The sequence below is a fragment of the Natrix helvetica genome (genome assembly GCF_964273705.1).
Source record: "Natrix helvetica genome assembly, chromosome: 1".
NCBI classification, from domain to species: Eukaryota; Metazoa; Chordata; class Lepidosauria; order Squamata; family Natricidae; genus Natrix; species Natrix helvetica.
Window position 1 is genome coordinate 62695869 of NC_138548.1, and position 18695 is coordinate 62714563.

Below are 18695 nucleotides of genomic sequence, written 5' to 3' on the forward strand. Positions count from 1 at the left end.
AAAAATTTGCCTCTTCAAAACCTTAGTGGGTCTTATACTCTGAAAAATACAGTAAATAGTTCTGCTTTCTCCCTGTTGCTTATCACCTTCTTGCCACTTTCTCCCATCAATGGACCAATTGTTTCCTTAACCTTTTTCTTGTTTTTTAACATGTTGGAAGAAGCTTTTTTTTGTTATTTTTTACTTTTGTGGCAAGCCTTTCTTCATTATGAGCCTTAGCTTTCCTCACTTCATCTTTACTTGCTTGGGCTATTTGCTGATATTCTGCCTTAGTTATGTTCCCCTTTTTCCACTTTTTATACTTATCTTTTTTGTCTTTCAATTTGTCAGAGAGTTCTTTATGCAGCCACGCTGGTTTCTTTTGGGAGCTGTTTTTCTTCTTCTTTTGGGAGCTGTTTTTTTTTTCTTTTTCTAATCTTTTTCTGGTTTCTCTGATGAAAAACAAAGAGAGGGTGAGGAATTCCGAGTTCCAATTAAAAAAAAGTTTTTATTTGGCTCAGCATGTTTTAAAAAGTGCAGTCCTTTTTATTAGAATGACTTGCAACTTATGTATAACAATATTTCTAAAAATGGTCAGTGTTCTTTGTGTATATTCAAAATAAATCAGTAAAGATCTAAAACAGAATAGCCTCATATTACAAATGCAAATCATTTGTATGGAAAAGGAATTATATATCTGTTTGCTGAATTTAGCTATTAAAGATAGGAATGTTGCTGTAACAAGTACAAGAACAGTTATCTACAAGTAACACAGACATTCTTAGAACATGTAGCAAGCATTTATTTCTATTGTGAATAAAAAAAGACTCCCACAAACACAAAATTAAGCACAGGATTGTTTTAACTTCTGGAATGTCCATGAGCTTAATTGATTGGTGTTCTCTATAAAACTGACTGATGCTGATAGCAATTGTGGCAATTTCTAGTGCAAAGGAGAGCAATGAACTACAAGGGCAAACTTTTAAAGAGGGATATGTTTAAATAAAAGGGTTAGTGAATGTTTTCCTTCTGCAGTTAGGATTGTTCAGTACTATTTGCTATTTTTTAAAAGTAACTCTGTCATATAAGGTCAGTAGGGTTTCATTGCCCCAAAGCATAAATATGAGTGCATTTTTCCCTAGAAGGGCTCCCATTTTGTATTTTTAATGATGCTGAAACCATCTCTAATTTTGGTCTTGAAAACTCTAGTTGTTTTGTCCATACAAGGTTCAGGACGAGGGCACTGAATGACATACACTATGTGAGCTGGAATTTGTAGTAAGTATAAGTCAAATAATAAAATGCATTGAAAAGGTTGTTTTCTGCGTGCTTGCAAAATAAGGGGAATTCTTGTTTACACAACATGGTGATTGCAGGACTTGCTCCTTCTTGGGGATATTTTCCTTGTGGTGAATGCTTTTGTTACAAGGACACCCCTCCCCATCTTTTTTATCAAGCCTTTGAATTGATAAAGAGACTCCCTGCAAGGGATCACTAAATATGCTAACCTTGCCTGTTAGCTGGTTTCATATAAACAAGATTTTTCATGCTGGTTCACAGAAGTTCATAGAAACAGGCTGAAGGGTAGATTTTGATGGTGACCAGTAAATTACCCAGATTTTGGTTTGACATGGAAACTAAAGCTCTGTGATAGTAAAAACAATTTTATAACCACAACTACTACAAGCAGAACATTTCTTTTACTGCACTGATAAAGCACCAAGAAAGACTAAAGAAGAAAAAAAAAGGATATTAGGAGCTGTGGTAATGCAGTGGTTAGAATGCAATATTGCAGGCTGACTCTGCCTGCCGACTGCCAGCAGTTTGATCTTGACAGGGCTCAAGGTTGGACTCAGCCTTCCATCCATCCAAAGTCGGTCAAATGAGGACCCCAATTGCTGGGGGCAATATGTTGATCTGTAAACCGCTTAAAGAGAGTTGTAAATAACTGTAAAATGGTATTTGTGTCTTGGTGCTTTTGCTGTTGTTGAAAAGCTACATATTTATTTTACTTACTAAATATGGATTTGAATTTGGATCACTTCAAAAAGAAAAAAAAACCTGCGCTCAAGGGAAACTTATTAATATAAGGTGTGTTAGATCATCCCTAAGTGAAGAATCTTTTTCAAATCTAATTGCTTTTTTAATGCATGCTCTTGACAGCGTAAATGGAGTCCACATATTAGAGATTCGTTAGCATATTCCAGAGTATAAAAATTTGCTTTGATGAGAAGGACTGTGCTACAGAAACAAACAATGGAACATCGGTGAACCTGTACGTTTTACTTTTCATGCTCACTTAAAAATGCAAACTTAAAAAACATAGTAGGCTTTTTATAAAGTTCTAGTATTCATTGCTCTCGATTTCAATTTTTCCATCATATTGTAATATGGAGTAATAGGTTTTTATTTTATTTTCAGGATGTGGCTTAAACTATCACAAGAGATGTGCATTTAAAATCCCTAATAACTGCAGTTGTGTCCGAAAGAGGCGATTATCAAATGTTTCATTAACAGGACTTGGTAATATCAGAACAATGTCTGCTGAACTTTCATCTACACTTGCAGATGAAGGACTCCAGGTACAGAATGTCTAAATGTTGAAACTAGTAGGCTAAGTAATGAATATATCTGAATGTTTTTTTTTTTTTTTGTAGTGTAGATGGGCTTTTCACATGTGTGTCCCAGCATAAATGCTTTTGGAATCCCATAACCAAACTCATTGTACAAACAGCCCAACAGTTTCTACAAATTGGGGGGGGGGGGATCTTAGTTGCCTCTTATTTCTTCAATATGGTAGAATTTTCCAAACTTTTGAATCAAACTGTTCCAATAAGATAAACATCTTTGCGATCAAAAACATTCCTTAGGTGGTGCTTGTTTTTTTTTGGGGGGGGGGGATGTGGAACCTTCTGTTCCAATCTTCTACCATTCTTTTCTTTTGAACTTTCAAAAGTTACAGTAGTTCATTTCTGGTATTAAAGTTCAAACTGTAAATTACCCAATTATAATTTTATGGCTTTTTAAAAATAGCAAAGAACATTGAATTTTGCATGAGCAGAATTTAATTTTCACAAAATAATTTAATTATAAGGGGCAGAAAGGAAAAGGAGGAAGTCTGTGTTGCTAGCTGTGTTTACTGAACTTGTTGATCTATTAATTTTATAGAATCTGTACACATTTTAAAAATGAACAATTAAGTAATGAGAATGCATGTATTAATAATTTCATGCAAGTTTCAGCTTGTTACGTTTTGTTCTAAACTTTATATTTACTTTCTAAATAATATTGCTCTATATTTTGTTTTTCCCTTGTTCTGAATGTGGTTTTCATTTTCTAGATTCCTGCAAGCCCCAGTTTTGAGGTGGGTTTTTGTTTTTGTTTTCTGTCATAGCAAAACATATCAGGAATTCAGCCTTTCTAGTTTTGTTGTAAATTTCATGTAAGACTACAGATCGATCATGATTCCTTAGTTCTATACAATTGGAAGTTGTAAGAATGATAATAGTATGATTAAAACATATATTCTCAGTGCAGAAATAAAACATTGAGAAATTCTCCTATAATTCCAGATGCATTATGCTGCACTATTTTAAGAACACAGTGGAAAAGACATATTTTTATCATGTATCAGCCAGAAATAGGGATATAGATAATGTGTCAAGGCTTCATTATGCTGTATCATAACATAGCTAATGCCCAAGAGACAAGGCTTGTAATGGAAAATATTGATATTTTAAGACGTGGTTCATTGCAGCCTAATTCATCCAAAACTTTCATTTTCATTGTCAAATATTATTTTATGTATGCATTTATCAAACTGAAACAAAACTTGTTTCAATATAGCAAAGTGGCTTATACCTCTAGTGAATAGCATAGAATAGCATAGAATAGAATAGAATTCTTTATTGGCCAAGTGTGATTGGACACACAAGGAATTTGTCTTTGGAGTGTATGCTCTCAGCGTACATAAGGAGAATAAAATACATTCATAAAGAATAAAAAGATACAACACTTAGTGATAGTCAAAGTTACTAATAAGCTATTGAATCATACTAGGAAGCAAGTAAAAACAATATAAATTGAAACATGCAAGCAACATGGTTATAGTCATAAGTGGGGAGAGATAGATACTAGGAAGGAAGAAAAGAATAATAGCAATGCAGTCTTAGTAAATTATTGACAGTGTTGTGGGAATTAGTTGTTAAGCAGAGTGATGGCATTCAGGAAAAAAAACTGTCCTTGTGTCTAGTTGTTCTGGTGTGCAGTGCCCTATAGCATCATTTTGAGGGTAGAAGTTGAAACAATTTATGTCCAGGATGTGAGGGGTCTGTAGATTTTTTTCACAGCTTGGAGAAAAGGGTTTAAAAGATTATGCCCTTTTATCTGAAAAAAGAGAAAAATTATTTTGTGATTAATGGGTTTGGAGATTAGGGTAGTTTATGGAAAGAAGGAAATTATGACGCAACTTTAGAGAGAGAGAGGGAAAAATTGAAATGTATCTCTAATTGTTCTCAAGAAAATTGGAAGCCACTACTGTTTTCTTTTTTTAACATTTTATTGTTTTCTTTATTTTTCTTTATTTTTTTTTACTTTGTTAAAAATAGTTCAATAAATATAGTTTTAAAAAGTTTAAAGGTGAAAATGCAATGCAAAAGAAAAAAGATGAAGCCCTGTACTAAAAAGATTAAGATGCTTTGGGCATTAGAGGCTTTGCAAACAAATAGATTGGCGACAGTAAAAAGAAATCATCTGAATTTGAAAGTAGATGTGTTGATAAATATTTGGATTAAACTGTTAGGGAAGTTTTGGGATTTCAGGTGACATTTCAGGTTTGATATCTTGAAACAAAACAAAAATATACTTTGTTAAACTTTCTCTCACATACAGAAACATGTTTGTGTTTGTCTGTGTGTAGGAAGTTAGCACCCAACCCTCTACTAGAAGAATGAAATATTCTAGGAAATATTAAAAATATTGTATTTCCCTGGATGAGAAATGGAGAAACATGTTGTTTAGAAAGGAAGCAGACTCACTCTTAATAGCCCCCACCCTCTTCAGTAGCCCACAGCAGATGCTAGCAGTTAAGAAATAAAGAGATAGCTAGATCTATTCATAAGCAAATGCCTTCACAAAGGTAGGATTAGACCTCTACCTGTCTAGCAACAGAACTCACCACATGGCACCTGGGGAGATTACATCACCCAACAAGGTTCAACCAAGCTTGAGACTCAAGACAATACAAAGTTACCCCTGCGTGGCCCCATGGGAATCTGACAACCAATCAGAATACATTTCTTACACAGGAACAGGAAGCTCCAAGGTGGGCCACAAGAGAGGGTATAAATCTCTCTCTCTCTCCCACCCATGTGCTTTTCCTTTGCCCAGGACCCCAAAAACCGTGTGGTCCTATCCACCATTAAACCATTTTTCCAAGCAGCTTCTGTGTTTCCAGTGTCTTTCTCCACTTGGAACTGAATCTAGATGGACTTTTCTTCAGTAAACATGTGTTTACTAGAATCCTTTATACACCTTTATGAAATCTCGTTCCACATTCACTAACAAAATGAAAATTCCAAGACACAAAAAAGCCACCTAATTAGAATAGTTAGCAAATAAAAGACGACTCTATAAGGTAATTTTTAAAAATATCACTTTGAAAACCCCAAGGAACTAGAAGAGCTTGTTATGACTCCAAAAAGAACACACTGTTTGTGCCAAGCATGTTTTCTCTCAGAGATGGGTGAAGCTGCCGTGATCAAAAAGATTGCTTGTTTAGCACTCTATTGTTTCATTTTAAACAAGAAGACAACAGAAAAGAACAGAGATCAGAGCAAGTGGTGTGTATAAGGTAGTTCAAGACAGTTTCAAACATTTATGTTTCAAGACATTAGGTGAAGGATGGATCTACAGTTTAACAAAACTCTTTTAAGGTTTCATTTCTGAAAACAAAAAAGCAGCAATATTACAAATTGGCAGTTCTGAGAGCTTTGGGAGCCACAAAAATGGTGACGGGAAGGGCCACAGGTGGCTCAGAGGCCCAAGGCTGCCTATTTGGATTTAGCAGCTGCCACAATTTTCTTCCTTTTATGCAGGCAATCCTGTATTTGGAAGATGAAGATCTATGGGTATTTTTCTTTTCAACTTTGGTTATAGTTGGCCAAAGCTGAACTTTGAATGTTTGCTGTTGAAAGGATAGTTTAGATTTAATCAGGTTTTTTTTCCTGAAACATTTGGCAATGTGGCACTTGTAATGCAACCTCCATAGTATTTGCAAAAGGTTCTTGTAGTATTTCAAGGATATTATTGCCCAGACTCAGAATGCTTGCTGCAAATTAATTGGAGCAATTTGCTTATTGCCTGACAAACAGCTGGCTTCTGTAGTTTCCATAGTGTAATCTGAGCAATTGTTTCCTGGTCAGTATCCAAGCTTCCTGAGTCAGGAATTCTGGCAAGCTATTCGGGGAGGCCGGACCAAAGAAATCTGTAGCTAACCAAAGCATACTGGATTTTTTAAAAAAGTCCTATGTCTTCGATACAAGGAACCTGACATTTTTGTAACAGAATATAATTTTGTGTTGAAAACTTCAGATCTAGTGCTACCTTTTATGCTAATGAAACATTTCTATCTCACTAATCATATTTCATTTTGGGGAATTTGTGCCTGTTGCCCCGCAGAAAAAGATTTATTTAGAACAATAGGGCTTTGTGCTAATTTGGGTTCAAAAGCAAAATGTATTATATTGAATCTATCACCCATTTGTAGCTCCTTATGAACTTAAGGACTCCTGCATGCCCTGAAGCACCTTTTTACTTTACACTGTTCTTTGTTTATTATTTCTGACTGTAGATTCCTAGAGCTTCGAGAGATGAAAGAATACAGGTAGTCTTCGACTTACGACAACAGTTGAGCCCAAAATATCTGTTGTTAAGCGAGACAGTTGTTAAGTGAATTTTGCCCCATGTTAAGACCTCTCTTAAGACCAAGTTGCTAAGTGAATCACTGCAGCAGTTAAGTTAGTAAGAGGGTTGTTAAGTGAATCTTGCTCTTCCATTGACTTTAGCAATAGCAGACTTATATACCGCTTCACAGTGCTTTACAGCCCTCTCTTAAGCGGTTTACGGAGTCATCCTATTGGCCCCAACAATCTGGGCCCTCATTTTACCCACCTCGGAAGGATGGAAGGCTGAGTCAACCTTGAGCCTCGTGAGATTCAATCTGACAAACTGCTGGCAGCCAGTGATCAGCAGAAGTAGCCTGCAGTACTGCACTCTAACCACTGCGCCACCGCGACTTTGCCTGTCAGAAAGTCACAAAAGGTGATCACATGACCCTGGGATACTGCAACCGTCATAAATATGAACCAGTTGTCAAGCATCTGGATTTTTATCATGATCATGGGGATTCTGCAACGGTCCTAAGTGCGAAAAACAGTCATAAGTCACTTTTTTCAGTGTTGCTGTAACATTGAAAGGTCACTAAATCAATGACTGTAAGTCAAGGACTACCTGTAGAAAGAGTTAAGGCATCCTTTCACTTTCTTATGGAAGACACTGCTTTAACTTTTAATCCCAGTTTTAGGTCTTCTATTGTCTGCTTTTCATTCATAGAAAACATTGGCAGGGAATATTGTAGAATTGCGCCATGGGTGTTACTCAGTCATTTAAAGGTGGATCTTCTTAAATGACATAGGAAGCAGGGCTTATTACATTAACTATGTTGGACTATACTGTCCCAATATATAAGGATACATTCAAAAACCATTCTAAATATTTCTGATTAAACAAATTGATAAATTAAATAAAATGCAGAAATGTTTCAGTTTGTATGTCTGGGGTAGAAATGAACACAAGTTTGAAGTTCAGTTCTGTTTTTCTCTTCAACTCAACTAATCAGTTCCAAACAATGATTTAATAATATCACTATTTTGTATTTGAAAGTATACAGTCTTCTTACACATGTAGTCTATAGCATTATATATTTTTTCATGTTTACTAAATAATATGCTGGAGACCTGATTGGATTTAAAATTAATCGTATTGCTGAAATTGAACATAGAAGCCATATTTAGGTACATTTGGCCAAGTGTAGAATTTTTCATGTCCAGAAGTCTCAACTGATAATCCACTCTGATGTTCTTCAGGGCTGCTTCATTACAAATGCTTTGTGGTTAAGGGAAAAAGGCAAAAAGGAATTCTTGTAAGGAGCCTGAGAGACCAGCGCAGTGATGGCGAATCTTTTCGGCACCAAGTGCCCAAACAAGAATGTGCGTGCATGCGCATGTCCATGCACCGGAAACCTGTAGTCCAGCTGGCCAGTGCATGCCTGGTTTTGTGGCCTGAAAAAGAGTCTGTTTTGGGGTATTTTGGCCCCCTTTCAGGTCATTTTGGGACCATTTTCTGACCATTTTCCAGCCATTTTGGCCTGAAAACAGCCCCCAAAAGGACCCAAAATGCCCCCCAAACAGGCTGGTTTTTGAGCATTTCTTGAACCATTTTCTGGCTGTTTCCTAAGCATTTTTTATCTGAAAACAGCCCCAAAACGCCTGAAACTAGGCCAAAAATCCCTAAAAAGGCCAAAACGTCCAAAAAATAGGCATTTAGGGCATTTCTTGTGCCATTTTAAGGCCATTTCCAGTGCTCCGGTGCCCGCAAAGACCAGCTGGTAATGGTGCACATGCCCACAGAGAGGGCTCTGGGACGCGTGCCATAGATTCACCATCACAGGACTAGAGTATATGTTTAAGGTATTTTAAAATATATATATGCAAAAATGCCTTCCATACTAAAATGACTTTATGTATCTTACTGACCTATTGTAGCAGAAATCACCACCTGATTTTTCACTTGGGAGAGAGAAGAGGTCCAATTCACAATCACACATTGGGCGACCTATTCAACTTGACAAGATTTTACTTTCCAAGGTTAAAGTGCCTCATACTTTTGTCATTCACTCATATACAAGGCCAACAGTTTGTCAGTACTGCAAAAAATTACTTAAAGGACTTTTTAGACAAGGCTTACAGTGCAAAGGTAAGCGATTTAGAACTGAAAGCATGATCATAATGCATTTGTTTTAACAAATTTAAAAACATTTAAATATTTTATTTGTTACTACTGTGTCCTGAGTTATATGCTGATATAATTCCTAGCTGGTGGGATACAGACAATAGTATGTCAGCTGGAAAACGTATTTTGAAGAACAAAAACTTAATTCATTTGTTTGCAGCTACGCTAAACTGTACAATTGTTCTTATCATCAGTTTGGAATATGAGAGAGATAGCTTACACTACATGCCTCCAATGTCTGTCCCAATTATTACACTCTATTGCAGTGTTTCTCAACCTTGCATGCTATGAGATATGGCAATGAGCAAATTCTGCCCATGAGCTGTGGTGGCGCAGCGGTTAGAATGCAGTATTGCAGGCTGAATCTGCCTGCTGCCAGCAGTTTGATCCTTACCAAAGGATCAAAGTTGACTCAGCCTTCCATCCTTCTAAGGTTGAATGTTGGGGACAATATGCTGATTCTGTAAATAGCTCATAGAGTGCTGTAAAGCTCTATGAAGTGCTATATAAATCTGCTATTGCTATTTGGAAGTACACTACAGTTTAATACTGGGCAGTGCATGTGCAAACCAGATTTAGCTTTTCAGCAGGTCATTAAGAAATGTGTGATTACAGGAATTTTTTTTCTACATTGATGATTTAGTGTACCATACAGTAAACAGGCTCGAATCTTTGAACAAATTTTCAGAAATATGTTATTGAAAGATAATTAGCTATTTTAGCTTTGATGCTTGAATGTCTCCCTGAATGTATGTCTGTTGCTTATGAAACTTTCATATGCTGTAGAGGAGTGAAGAATAAAACTTCTTGTAATTAGACTGAAATCCTACTGTGTCCGTCATAGTAACAGTCTGTAGCAATGTAGCAAATTTGGAATGAAGGATACAAAATATTAAAGGATTCTGAATGTATGATGCAAAATATGCTATAAATATACAAATAGGATGCATAGGTTCTTAGTGCGGGATTCTCTCTGGGATTGTCTCTGGGATTCATAGATAGCAAAGCTTTCTTAAGAGGTAAAATGTCATAATATTTGAATGTGAATTTTTGCGGGGGGGTATAGCATTTGTATGAGATTTATATTGTATGGAGGGGGGGGGTGAAAAGGGGGAAAATTTGTTTGTACAAAACTCTTTTAATAAAAAAAAAAAAAAAAAAGAGGTAAAATGTCATTCTTCATTTGGATGTACTTTGTCACTGCCTTCTAAAAATAGGCTTACAATGTATTTTATATGATCCTATACTGCGGAATCCCTAGTGCCATGTAATGGAGTGTGCTCCCAACCTAGCCATTCAAAAGCATGTAAAAATGCAAGTAGAAAAATAGGGACCACCTCTGGTGGGAAGATAACAGCGTTCCATGCGCTTTTGGCGTTTAGTCATGCCGGCCACATGACCATGGAAACGTCTTCAGACAACACTGGCTCGTTGGCTTTGAAACAGAGATGAGCATCGCCCCCTAGAACGGGGAACGACTAGCACATATGTGTGAGGGGAACCTTTACCTTTTTACTGTGGAATAGTCATTTGATTGAATTGTATGGAATAGCTGATAGGGAAGTAATTCCAGGAAGAGGAGGAAATATTTGGAATTCATTCCCAGCTTTTTCACATGGCATTAGACCTTGGTATGCTTGAATTAAGATCTGTTGTCTGAATCCAGAACCACTGTCTCATATCCAGCTTTAACAAGGTTCTTTGTATCTGAAACTGTCACTTTATAACCCAGCAATTTGTGCAAATCATGCATCTTTTCTTTTAAAAGATTGTAGATTCAACTGCCACAAACGCTGTGCACCTAAAGTACCGAATAATTGCCTTGGAGAAGTGGCCATTAACGGAGGTAAGTTGCATCAAGGATATTAGTACACTGTACTCTAAAAACTATTCGCAAAAACATTTATTAGTGAGATGAAGAAAAAAACACATAAAAAGATGTGGAGAATCTAGAAAGAGTGCAGAGAAGAGCAACAAGGATGATTAGGGGACTGGAGGCTAAAACATATAAAGAACAGTTGCTGGAATTGGCTATATTGAGTTTAATGAAAAGAAGGACTAGTGACATGATAGTAGAGTTCCAATATTTGAAGGGCTGCCACAAAGACGAGGGGAACAACCTATTTTCCAAAGTACCTGAAGGCAGAACAAGAAATAAAGAAAGAAAACTAATCAAGCAGAAAAGCAACCTAGAACAACCTACTGTAGAACTAAGGATCAATTTCCTGATAGTTAGAACAATTAATCAGTGGACCAACTTGCCTCCAGAAGCTGTGAATGCTCCAACACAGGAAGTTTTTAAGAAGAGATTGGACGTTTGTCTGAAATGGTATAGGATCGTGATGGCGAACTTATAGCATGCGTGCCACAAGTGGCACGTGGAGCCATTTGTTAGGGCACGCGAGGCATTGCCAAGTCAGCTCCAGCGTGCATGTGTGCGCTGGCCAGCTGACTTCTGACTTCTTTTTCAGCCATTTTTCGCCTTCCTGAGCGCAAAAAATCACCCAATGTGCAAACCAGAAGTTTGGGAATGGACTTCCAGTTTATGCGTTGGTCCGTTTTTCACACTCCGGAGCCTTCAGGGAAACCTCCTAAAGACTCAGAAGGGTGAAAAATGGCCTTAAGGGCAACCCGGAATTGACTTCTGGGGGCCTCTGGGGGGGCTGTTTCTCCCTCCCCAGGCTCCTAGAAAGCCTCTGGAGCCTAGGGACGGCGAAAAATGGGTCCATCGCGGGCCAAAAGCAGGAGGGGGGAAGGGTCGCATGTTCATGCACAGGGGGGGTAGCATGCATAGCATTATGGGTGTGGCATGCCTGAGCATGATCCCCATGCGCTCCCTCCACTTTTGGCATGCAATCCGAAAAAGGTTAGCCATCACTGGTATAGGATTTGGCTTAGATCATAGTGTGTCAAAGAATGTATATGTCAATAAGCCTTGGATTAAACACCTAAAATACTGAGAATAGTTATTAATATTGTAAATGTAATAATCTAGTATTTAATAATTATAGTCCATAAATAATAAATAAAATAATTGAAGTCTGAAATATAAATATGTAATTTTATTTAAAAGTAAAAAAATCTTCTTGTTATACATACTTTGTTAATGTTGTTGTTAGTTGTGAAGTTGTGTCTGACCCATTGTGACAACATTCCTCTAGGCCTTCCTGTCCTCTAATATCCTCTGGAGTCCATTTAAGCTCATGCCTACTGCTTTGGTGACTCCATCCAGCCACCTCATTCACTGTCGTCCTGTTCTTCTTTTGCCCTCAATCTTTCCCAGCATTAGGCTCTTCTCCAGTGAGTCTTTCTTTCCCATTAGGGGCCAAAGTGTTTGAGTTTCATCTTCAGGATCTGGCCTTCTAAAGAGCAATCAGTGTTGATCTCCTCTAGGACTGACTGGTTTGATCGCCTTGCAGTCCAAGGGACTTGCAGGAGTCTTCTCCAGCACCATAGTTCAAAGGCCTCAATTCTTTGGCACTCAGCCATTCTTATGGTCCAACTTTCACAGCCATACATTGCATCTGGAAAAACCAGTTTTTCTAATTTTTTTAATGCATCAACATAAGTGAATTCCATATTGGAAAGAAGCAAGCAGCCTTCGGATGTTCTTCTGCAGATCTTGGACCAACTCTGATTTTTGACAAGCCAACCCTTTTCTTGATATTTGGTCTGCTCACTTCTGGCATACAATTATCATTCAACCATTTTGGAATGGACTTTGACCTAAAAATGTTGTCCATAATTGATCAAAAAAAATAAATGAGATTTAATTATTATATATGCTAGGGTCACTACAATCAAGGTCTATCGTGAAGTTGAGATTTAGGAACCTCAGAGTTCCCAAAGAGCCCAATTTTAAAGTTTCTATAGACAGTTTTTAAAAATATTTATATTCCAGAAATAACAATTGATCAATGTTGTCTTTATAACATACTTTTTTTCAGTAGTGCAGTCTTTCAGTATTTAGAAGCGACCTTTCCTGTGGAGAAGCTCCTAAAAATGAATCAATTTGTAGGGAAATCATATTTGCCTCTGCAATTGTTATGTCTGCCAAAGGGGAATGACTTTCAGGAAATTACACAAGGGTGTTTGCCATCTTTGAGCAACCAGCCCAAGATTAGAAAAATGTTTATTGAAAATTCTTTCAAGAGAGAGAAGCAAGATTACAGTACTAGTACTTACAGTATTATATTGTTCTAACTAAAGATAATTAAGAAAAACAATGTCTTTCTGGCACAAAATATGTAAGCTTACAGAAAAAGATACTAGAGGAAAGGCCTATTTCCCTCGTGTGTTTTCAATATTGCATAAAGCTGACAGGAAAATGCTTAGAATATGAAACTGTGTGACAAAGATTTGAATTTTACATGTTGCCATTGATTTCATCAAATATTTGTTGTAATCTGTGGATATTTTTAATATATTTACAGGCTTAGCTTTCATATTGTAATGCACTATTTTATTCAATGTGGGCTACAGCAAAATGCTAAAATGTTGTTTAATTTTGTCAATAGTTCTATTAATCATTATTTGCTCTCCTGTCTTTAATAACACCTGATGATCTGCTCCTTCATAAAGTCTTTGACTTTATTATTATTTTTTATATACTTTCTGCTCCTCTTCTCCTTTTTTCAAGTTTCTGAGAAGATTTTGGCTTAATCTAGTTTTGCAATTTATACAATTAGATAAACTGAGATTTAAAAAAAACTAGTTATATCTAACTACATGACATGCTACTTATTATTCATGCTTTCCCCTCACTTGTGTTGTTTTCACCTATATGCATCTGATTACAGCAGATGGAAGCCAATATTAGCTGATCTTCAAAAGCTAAAAAAAATAGAGATGAATCAGAGATGAACTAAAAATACAGGGTGTTATATTAGACAGAGAAGTTGAAAAATTTCATTAAAGGCAGTCAGTGTCTTTGACCATGGCAAATATTTATATTGTTGCCAAAAATAATATATATGTGTGTCCATGGAATAATTTATCTTTACCTTATATTCATCAGGCTTTTTCATCCCACAGATAAAATGGATCATTATGTATGCCTACATTGTATATAAAAGTTGTGCTGTTTCTTGCTTATTAATAGGAAGAATGCTTTGCATTGGCTAATATGCTGATGCATGGTCACATGCATTGTGTAAGTACAAGATAGTATTTTTGTAGAAGTTAGAGAATATTCCTGATGTAGTTTCACTTCTGATTTTCTACATTTATTTTAGACATAAAGGTAGATATACTGTTTAGATATAACATTCTGTTCAATTAGCTTCATCCAATGATTAAATTTGTATTCACCAATGAGCCAGGAAGTTTTATTCTTCCTTCCCTCAACTGCATAATCTGTTCCAAAGATAAAGAGCCCTCCAAAGCAGATTTAGATACTTGAGGATGAGATAAGGTTTACTTATGTGATGTGGGATAATGTAGCCAATTCAGATTGAACTATTTTTCCAGATTGTTATAACAATGTAGTTTTTAAAAAACATTCCAGACTTGCTTAGCCCTGGAACGGAGACTGATATAGTGATGGAAGAGGGAAGTGATGACAATGACAGTGAAAGAAACAGTGGCCTCTTAGATGAAATGGAAGATTCTATGGCGCCTGATGCTGAGATGGTGACTGTGAATCCAGGTGACAGTGGAGACATGCAGGACACTGATCTTGACCATGATGAGAGTAACAGAATGATCAGGTAAGTTTAGCATAGTGAGTTTAGCATAGTGAGAGAGCAATTTGATCTAGTGGTTAAGATACTTGGCTGGATAGCTGGAGACCAAGTCCTAGTTCTGCCTTAGTCATGAAAGCCAGCTGGGTGACCTTGGGACAATCACACTTTCTCAGGCCAACTCACCTCACAGGGTGGTTGTGGGAAAATAGGAGTAGAAAGGTCTGTTGGATATGTTTGCCACCTTGAATTTCTTGGTTCTTTTTTCCAAGTAATATCATACAGAGATCAAATTATATGGTTCTAAATTTAAAATTCCATGTTAGTTTTATTGTAATATAATTTTAATGTTCTTTTTCATTGAATGTGTCATTTAGATATAAGGTAAATTATATATGATCTAGATAAGGGGTGTCAAACTAGCAGCTTATGGGCCGGATGTGCCACGCCCAGGCCACGCCCACCCCAGCTCCACAAATGGGAAAAACGTTGCAAAACGGCAACAGTGATGCTATGAGCTTGATACTCGTGATCTAGATCAACCTTCTGCACAGTGCAAACGCAATTAGATGATACAAAACAGGTAGCCAGGTAGCTCCTTTTAAAACCTTCTAGTGACATTTCTGTGTTGGTTCATAAATATAACAAATGAATGTGATTCTAGACATTATTATGCTGCAATAAATAGCTGTTTAGAATTACATGAGTTGAACAAGTAACTCTTTAAATTGTCTCTCTTTGAAAGCTTCATTCAAATGATGTTATTCATTGCTGTTCTTTTTTCAAGCCCTTCAACAAGCAATAATATCCCATTAATGAGAGTGGTACAATCTGTCAAACATGCAAAAAGGAGAAGTAGTACAGTAATAAAAGAAGGATGGATGGTTCACTACACAAGCAAAGACAGTTTGGTAAGGAAGTAATTAGCTGAACCTATTCATTTATTTAACACTGAAATAAAGAACATTCAGGGTACTTTGCAGAAATCTTTCATTGTTCATGATTACATTGTGTATGCTGCAGTTTAATTTCCATGTATACAAAGTGCTTCAAGAGTCACACAAAAAGTGGAGGAGGAGCCAACGTCGCAACGATACGGATGTGCGGTCTCGATGCTCTGAGACCACAGCCAATACTTTTGCCACTGGGTGACCCAATCAGACCTAAACCGTCCCGCAGAGACGGTGAACAGGAAGAATACGTCTTGCTGATCTCAGGGACATTGCAAAGTCCCTGATCGATGCAAGAGAAGTTCTTCAAGCTGGCAACAAAAAATCTAGCCAAGACTGATGAAGTCGGGGCGGCTCCAAAATGAAAGGATATGGAAAGAGAAAGTGTTTCCAGCTGGTGAGGAATTTTTACCGTTTTAAAAGGGACTGCCTATAAAAAACTTAAAATTAATTTAAATTGGAGAACAGAAGAAATAAGCGGTGGAATTAAGTTTGGAATGGTTTTGGACAGTGGGTTATCTTATTTTTTAAATGCTATGTTCATGGATGGAATTTATGCAAGCCTTTTAAAATGAATGGATTAAGTTTTCTTCTTCTTTTTTCTTTTATTATTCTTTGTAACCTATGGACTAAAATTTTCCTCTTTCATTACTGTGGGTGTTTTTCTAACTCATTCAAGAATTGGACTTTTTTTTAAACTTGAAATACAAAAAAGATACGAAAAGAAACAAATAAAATTGCCACAATAACACTGCTACTCGGAGGCTGGAGGTTTGTGTATTGGAAATGAAAAACTTTTACTTTTCTTACTGATTATCCTGGCTTGGCACTCCAAGGTCTCACTGCTTGTTTATAGAGAGTGATAAGAAGAAAAGCATACAGATGTCCCTTTGAAGTATATCTTTAACCAGAGAAAAGTGAAAATAAAACTTTATTGTGAATCTATGCTTAATCTTGTAAAAACCTTCCAAGCTAGAGCAGCAGTGTTTGTTAGCTGGAGATAATGGCACAACTTCAACAGCAGAAAGAAACTTTAAGCTTACAAAAGATATTCTTAGAAATTCAGAAATTATCAAACACATTTGAGAGGACGGAGAAGAAGTTGGAAGACTTAGAGCATCTAACAGTAAAATATGATGAAGAAGTTGGAGATGTTTATCAAGTGGAAAAAGTGGAGGTTAGAATCCTAAAAACCGAGAGGAAAATGACCATAAAGAAATTAAATCTGCTGATATTTATGGCGATTAGTTTGTTTTTGGAAATGGAAAGAGTGGAATACTGAAAGAGGAATTAAATGGAGGGGAACTCTACCCCAGATGGCAAGACACAGAAGAAGCAAAAACAAAAGAATTTATGGATTTAAAGAGATAAATTTTATTAGCAACATCATTGATAACACTACTGACAATTAAAGATAAGCTGATTAAGGAAACAGAAGAAGGGCATCGAAATTACATGAGAGATTTTATAAGAAAGGAGTTGCTAAGAGGAGTCCATACAAATTTGATTAAGGACATGATTAGAGCACTGACACCACAAATGGCAGAAGACATGAGACTGTTTTGCTACTGGAAAGATACAGGTTGGTAGATGGAAGTGTATAATTTAAAACTAGTTAAACTTAGTGAAATTTAGTGACAATAGATATAGTTAAATAAATAATTGATAATGATAATAATGTATACAATGTATAATGTTATGATAAGTAACAATTGCATATGAATATTAAATGGTGTCCATGAAAAGAGGATTAGAAATCCTTTTGGATTATGTATAAAGGTTAATAAAAAAGAACTAAGTTAGATTCAGTTAAGTCTTGATTATTAGGGGGGGAAATGTTATGATACAGGATATAGTTAAATAAAGGAGGGTTAATGATAATAACATATGTATGTATGTATGTATGTATGTATGTATGTATACAACATACGTAAGGAAACTGGATGTAAATTGTAAACAGTGATTTGGAAAGGAGGACTAGAAAATTTTGTTACTAACATACTATGGATGTTTAGTTAGAACAGGACATAAGGATTCAGAGTTATTGGAGGATTTTAGAAATAGTAAATGAAATGCCAGTATGTGGTTATGTTTTAAATCTTGATATATTTTATGATGAAGGACATTTAAACAATTATAGTCAAATGAAAATGGAGGTATGATGATGGTAACTAATGTATAAATATCTGAGTTAAAATACTTGAGTTAATATGAATTATGGTTGATGACTGTGGAAGAGATGCATGAAAGTCTTTTGTAACCAACTGATACACTTTCTACAGTATGTAAAGAGGGAAGATTTTTTGTGTTGTGTTTGTTTTGAAAATAAAAAATAAAAAAATAATTAAAAAAAGAGTCACACAAAAGCAAACAACCTGGGATGGTGTTCAAAGAAGTATACAAAGGGACACTCAGGTGTTGCCACAACATAGGTTTCCTATTGTATGTATTGGAATAACATATAACATCTATTATTTTCTAAGCTGCAACATTTCATTTCAGAGTTTTTATAAAGGGAACAATCCCTGTATTAAGTAATCTTTTCTCATTGATGTCTATAAGAATAGATATTTTCCACCACATAGTCCATGGTTCCTTTCTATTAACTTATGTTGGTTAGTATGAAGTCAATAAAAGGAAACCCCAACTTCCACTCTGCAGTCTGATACAAGGCTAGAGCCTTTTGGGAACCGGGCCATGCAAGCAGTGGGTGAGTGCGCGAAGCTGCATTTGTGCAAGCGGCACACACACAAAACCATACCCTCTCCTCTCCTACTGCCACTGGCGGTCCAGAGAACCGGAAAGGTTGGGGACCGCTGGTCAAGAACAGCTTGGTTGCCTGATACACTGTTATTTGATAGATCCCAGTTTCTTGCTTTGAACAGTGCCTTATGTATAATCTGAAAACAATATATAAATTTAATAAATAAATAAATAAATATCCTTTTTCTAACACTTCAGTATTTCACATATAATACCAGTATTGACTCAAAATGTTGTATGTTAATCAGTCTAT

General features: G+C 36.2%; 1 protein-coding gene across 2 annotated transcripts in view; it reads left to right on the plus strand.

Annotated features, from left to right (window-relative positions):
- PRKD1 (protein kinase D1) overlaps nt 1-18695 on the plus strand; it is a 118624-nt gene that overhangs the window by 78819 nt on the left and 21110 nt on the right. For both annotated transcript variants that reach the window (XM_081944933.1, XM_081944934.1), the window contains 6 exons: nt 2401-2561; nt 3320-3343; nt 8802-9012; nt 10817-10894; nt 14555-14756; nt 15517-15640. In XM_081944933.1, the coding sequence (XP_081801059.1) occupies nt 2401-2561; nt 3320-3343; nt 8802-9012; nt 10817-10894; nt 14555-14756; nt 15517-15640 (800 nt within the window). The remainder of the gene's footprint in view (nt 1-2400; nt 2562-3319; nt 3344-8801; nt 9013-10816; nt 10895-14554; nt 14757-15516; nt 15641-18695) is intronic.